General features: G+C 43.7%; 1 protein-coding gene across 1 annotated transcript; it reads left to right on the top strand.

Annotated features, from left to right (window-relative positions):
• Window positions 1-3,844: 3,844 nt before the first annotated feature.
• On the top strand, window positions 3,845-4,243 carry KUCA_T00001274001 (uncharacterized protein; the record flags this gene model as incomplete). The annotated part of the gene is made up of 1 exon (XM_022605894.1): window positions 3,845-4,243. The coding sequence occupies one exon, from the start codon at window positions 3,845-3,847 to the stop codon at window positions 4,241-4,243; it is 399 nt and encodes a 132-aa protein (XP_022457318.1).
• Window positions 4,244-6,178: the final 1,935 nt, after the last annotated feature.

Raw genomic sequence — 6,178 nt, 5'->3', positions numbered from 1 at the left:
CTCCTTCGAATTCTTTGGACTATACAGCTCGGTCCGATGAACAAGGATCAGAGGACTAAGAGCCTTTGACTGGTTTTGCAACAGTGTTTTTGAACAGATTTGTATTTATGGTAGGGACAAATATGAACACGCCATGATCTCAGATGTGAAACTCGATGACAAGGCTGGAAATCAAAGACGTGATGGTGTGAGAAAAATACCAGACAAAAATTAGAAAATATCATGCTTTCAGCTCCATTTTTCCGAAAATCCAACTTTCAGGCGCAACTGTTGGCAGAGTCTAACTTAGTTTTTCTTGGCACCCTTCTCTTTGAATTCCTTGTCTTGGTTGTCCTTTGTGTTTGAATCCGAATGCTAATAGCTGTAGTCGTCCTCACCAACATTGTCGGCTGTTGACTCCAGCTTGGGTTGGATGCTGGCAATCTCTGGACATGTGGTGCCACTGGTGTTCTCGCAGCTGTCCTTTGCAGATGAAGATTCATTTGAAGTTTGATTGCTGTCTCCATCCTTCCTATACCTTTTGGATTTTTGAGTTACAAAAGCAGGATTTTTATACCCGAAACACACCCTCTTGCTTTTCTCGCAGTTGAAGCAAAAAGGCTTGCGCTCATCGCACTTGATTCTCCTGTCACGGCATGTCAGGCACCCCGTTTTTGTCCTTCTCTTTGCAAGTGGTTTTCCCGGTGGCAAACTAAACCTATTGAGCAGATACGGGTGCCCGTAGTACAAATTCATATCCAATCTGGGATGATACAACGGGAGTTCTATGTGACGGTGATGCGCTGGATCGATCACCAGTTGAGCATGTGGATGACTCTGATGCGGATAAAGGGACAATCCAGGATCTATTGATATTGTTTGGAGCCATTGGAGCTGTTGTTGCTGATGTGGTAGTGGTTGGTGTGGAAGTAGTTGAGAGTGGTCTCCGATAGGACTGGTACCGGGACTTATATTCATGACCGACATCAGTTGCAGGTAATTCATCGGCTCATTGAGCAAAAATGGCGATTGCATCTCTGGATTCAATTGATGTGAAATGATGTTTGGTTGTATATTGATCTGCTGTGGTCGCTGGATCTGATGGTAAAGGGTGCGCTGGTGCATAGGTGGGAGCTGTTGAGTGTCCGGCTGAATGTTCAACAGGGATGGAGCAGTCATTGATATCTTTGGTTGAGACTCCATATCATGCAATCGAGGCAATGAGGAATACATCCGGTGTTGATGGGGAGCTCGTGGTACCAAATAAGCTGCGCTATTTGCGCCCCCGCTGCCACCGTCCCCGCCGTTTACCAGTTCCATTTGTTCAACAGAATGCTGGATATGTACTGAAGTCTCTGGTGCTTTCTCAAAATTCGCAATTTTTGAGATGGGGGGAAGATTAACCTCATTGTGAGATGATGGGTCGGGCATCTGTATCAATTTTTGTATGGACATATGTTTATTATGTAGACAGAAATGATGTGGAACAGAATTTTAGTAATTTCCAGCATCCATAGGCGGGGCTGAGGAACAAACTGGTATAAATAAGTGCATTACAGCAGAAATTCGGCAATTGGAGGTGTGCGCTCACGCACGCTGGCTATTATCATATCAGATCTCAGCACCTTAGATGTCTTGCCTGAAGTCGGCATATGCGAAATGCGAATTTCAAATTCTCTCAACAAATATGCGGACTTTTGCCAGTGTGATGTTGAACAAAAATGCATTGGGGATTTGTTTGGTCTTACCATCACGAATAAGTTGAAGAATACTCTCCAGGTCGACAACTCACTGGAGTTTGTCTTGTTGAAAGATCCCTATCGCTTGAGGGCGATGATAAATAAGCTCCCTAATTGAGAAATCAACAGCTGAGCTATCCGTCTGTGCCGACCCGACTCACCAGAAAACCAATCCGATAGGAAGAGAAAAATAGAACTTTAATTAGTGTGCATATTCTGCATACCCGCATGGCCCGAACATCGAAGGTTAACTAAAATACAAATTGTCTACCGAGCCTGTTGCCGAGTACCAAGTCTCAAAAATATTACAATCAAATAAGTTATGCTCGTACTTGACCGGTACCTTAGCAATGAGCAGAAGTCATTGGAGTCAACAAAGAGGCGATGAGATCTGCAATTCAGTTTTACGCAAACTGTCTGCGCGGCTTCTTTACGACATTTCTGCCATCGCTTCTCGGGGAGGCTAGAAAATGCGCGGTTCAAGAGCGTGAAACATGCTCGATACAACTGCGGACGTAACATGTGACCCATCAAGTGCATGACACCACAAACTGTTGCATGGAGGGCGTGCAAATACCTCCAGATAGAGAATCTATTGACTTTCATTTGACCATAGTCGGCTACTAATAGCTAAACTTCGAGCAGAATGCCACTATGGTGGCAGGCAGTGCTGCCCGACCTGCGTCTTCCGCCTCAGACTGCTAAACTTTAAGCATGCAGGGGGGTCGTATATAGTGCATCGCGGGGGCCATCTCCGGTTCCAGGCACAGATCCCCGTACTGCACTACGCGTATATAGGCATTGAAATCTCTTGCACCAAAATGGCATTACGTCCGCTTAGATGATTCCATAAGTGGAATCCTTCAACCCTGTTTGGCATAACATCAAGCCTGAAATTCTGGGGCGATAATACAGCACGTGAGTGATAATAATGCATACCAATCCCACCCAATCCTTTCACGCCGCTTCGCAATGATCTTAGAAGTACAATAAGGTACAAAGTACCGGGACAAAAGGATTATGTGACGAGACAATGCCGAATGCTCTCCTGTCGATGAAGTCGACATTCAGGGGTTGATCCGTAAACGCCGTTATTCAATGGATACAATACAATGTTTGCGTGAGGATGTGCCGAGGTAACAGGGCCGCCCTGTGGTACCAAGCACACGAAGCTTAATGCAGCCAAGGCCTAGGTTTAGCCGCCAAGGAGGTTACTTCACTATTGCAAAATACTCTCATATGAATAAAGTCAAACGAATTGTAAGAACGGCTCCTCAAATTGCTTTGCAGCCTGTGATTATAAAAAAACAGCAGCAATTAAAACCCAAGAAACTTAATACAATCTTAGGACTCAAACAATTCTTGCGAACAAAGACTAATGGTCCGATGGCGCAATCGTGAAAGCATAATTGCGGAAGCCATATAGTTAGACTATTGCTGGGCATGGTGGGCCCCAACTTTATTACAATAGCACTGTTTGTATGGTAATAAATAGCGCAGATTCAGGGAAGACTTCCATTTCGAGTTCACAGATTGTCCACACTGCACTACGCTGATACGGAATTTAAAGTCACCAGCACCAACAAAGTATCACCTTCGCCTCGAGAATTCCGTTTGTGGGATCCTCAAGCCCATTTGGTAAAACGACAGGACTTGAAATTCTGAGGCGCTAATGAGGCACCCATACCAAACCTTGTTTCTCGCACGCTCCTACAATGACATCATAAAAAGAGCTCAAGAGATACCGCGAACTGAGGATTTCACGGTGTCAAACTATTGATCATCATGAGGATCGCGGTATGACAGAAAACAAAAGTGGACGCTGCTATACTAAAATAGCTACAGCTACAACCTGAGCAACCTTATCACTATTTGTTGTCAGTTCATTCTCTTAAACATTACCTGAACGAATGGAAGGTGCAGGTCGGCAGTACAGAAGAACTTGTGGTTACATTGACAAGAAAGCTCAAGAGAGTTTTTCACAACATCATGTACAACATCAAGAACTTGAATTATGTTGTTAATGAAGCCAATCAGAGAAATATCGTCATTGTAAAAACACACAGCAGCCACTACTTTAAACGTGAGGTCAAACATACGGCGGGCAATAAACCAATTTGAAGATTATGCTACTCGAGAAGATAACAGTCGAATTGATACCTACCAGATCGCATTGCACTACCTTTTATAGACCCATTTTGATGCTTGGGGTAATGATGGCTGGGCTGCAGAGTATGGTCACTGGAAGGTCAGAAGGCTTTCTTAAAACTAAAAGTTGCCAAGACAAATCGACCATCTGGGTTGAGTTCAGATACTTTGGGCTGAGAAATCTGGTTGATATCCTATCTGCCTTTATCTTTGTGCAGATGCAGAGAGCGCTGGGTTGGTGCCATTTTATCGAAAAAGCTGCGGTATCCATGGGGAGCCCAGTATTCTCTGGCCCAAATGCCTCTCGATGTTTCAATGCTTTACAGAATTCAATTGTAATCTCAGTTTCTCCTCATTATTTGATAAGTGTGGTATAAGAAATCGAATCTCTGTTGAGTAATAGATAGTATAAAAATGACACTAGTTAATAGTCATGCTCTCAATGTCTATCGAGCCAACTAGCAAGTGTTTATCAGAACATAAGACGAACCGGTATCATCAGTTGTTGTGATGGTTGCTTCGGGGCAGGTTATAGTAGTAACTACAGCCGAACTTGTTGTATGGGTGATTGTTGACACAAGATACGTCGTTTCGCTGAATAAGCCGGTGATAGTGCTAGTTCCTGCGTCGACTAGACCTGATAGAACGTTAGTACAACCTTGTAGCCCTGACAAAGTTCAAAATTCAATTTTCACTCACCGTGGTTGAAAGCCAAGAAAAAGGCAAGAAGGAGAGTGGTGATAGGTTGCATAGTTCGAAAGAGACGGTTGTGTGTTGTCTATCGATGGTTTGTTGAGTTTGTGCTTATCTTAAAACACGAGGGGTAACACAGAAAACCACTAGCTATTTATACTTGATGAATGGAACATTTCATGCCAGCGTCGAATGTTGTACGTCCTTTTGGACTGAATAGGTCAAAACTACGCAGTTGAATTGCCCGTTTGGTCGATATGAAAATCATGCATAACGCCTGACTTTGGAGCATGCATGCACACGCATACATCATCTCCACGCATCAGCTAAAACACGCATAAACAATGCAGAGTTGCTTGATTACAGTTTATCCGTCGACCGCTTTCAAGGAAGCTGAAATTCAAATTTCTGATCGCCATAATCCAAAACAAGTGTTCATGATTGAAAGGAAGGAAACGGTGCAAGGCTTTTGTGGGCTCGGATAAGACCGACATTGGAGTATGTTTCTCGATAAAACCACCAGTAAAACCACCGAAGAGGCAAAGAATCCACCAGTTCTACCAAGCGTTTGTTCCCTTGAAGTGTCAACTCACTCGCCACCATTCTGCATGTTGTAAACTTGATGCACATGCACAAGATTGCCCAGTCAAATAAGTAGCATGTGCAACATCAAATACTCACGAGTTGTACCGTACAAGGAAGTTCTAATGTTGCAACCTTGGTCACTAAGCTTCCGCCTGCTACCTGAATTTCAAATTACGACTAAAACATATATATGCATCTGCATCAATCATGTAAACTACTTGACCAATTTGGAAAGGAATTACTACGTTGGGCAAACGCCCATATGTTGTCAAATCGCCTTACGATGGTTCTGCATGAGTTACATAGATCATTTGACTAATTCGGAAAGAAATTTCTACGTTGGGCAAATACCGGTAGGTTGTCAAGTCGCCTTACGATATTCCGAAGTCTAATGTCTCTCAACTAGAGTATATAGCAGGATACATTTCACTGTTCACCGAAGCCATTTCATTTGCTTTGTTTGCTAAGGGTTGGAAATCAAAAGGATCAGCTTGTATCATCATCAAAAATGCTTGTTTCAAACCAACTTGTTTTCATTGGGCTGTTGCTTCAGTTCACAAGAGCACTGGACACTTCAACCACTTGCCAGGCTTGCACTGCTGGTGCACTTACAACCTACACACCAGTTACCAGTCTTGAAGTTGTCACATATTCCACTGAAACGATTCCAAAGGTAATTACCTACACCTTTCCTGACAGTACGTCAACAGTTTGTTGCACTGCAAAAACTAGCGACGTAACAAAAGTCATTACTACTTCCACTCCTGTCACAGTGACCGAAGTGTATACAACTACTACCGTCTTTTCGGTACCGGATTCAACCTCATCGTCGTCTTCTGAATCAACCTTGGCCACCACCACGTCATCCTCGTCTTCTGTTTCGAGTACCAGCAGTGCACCATCGTCGTCTTCTGAATCAACCTTGGCCACCACTACGTCATCCTCGTCTTCTGTTTTGAGTACCAGCAGTGCACCATCCTCGTCTTCTAATTCGACCTTGACCACCACTACTCCATCCTCTTCTTCTGAATCGA

The sequence above is a fragment of the Kuraishia capsulata genome, genomic scaffold, assembly GCF_000576695.1.
Source record: "Kuraishia capsulata CBS 1993 genomic scaffold, Kuraishia_capsulata_scaffold_1, whole genome shotgun sequence".
Taxonomy (NCBI): domain Eukaryota; kingdom Fungi; phylum Ascomycota; class Pichiomycetes; order Pichiales; family Pichiaceae; genus Kuraishia; species Kuraishia capsulata.
The sequence above is the reverse complement of the archived record's forward strand: the minus strand, read 5'-3'. Positions and strand labels throughout refer to the sequence as shown.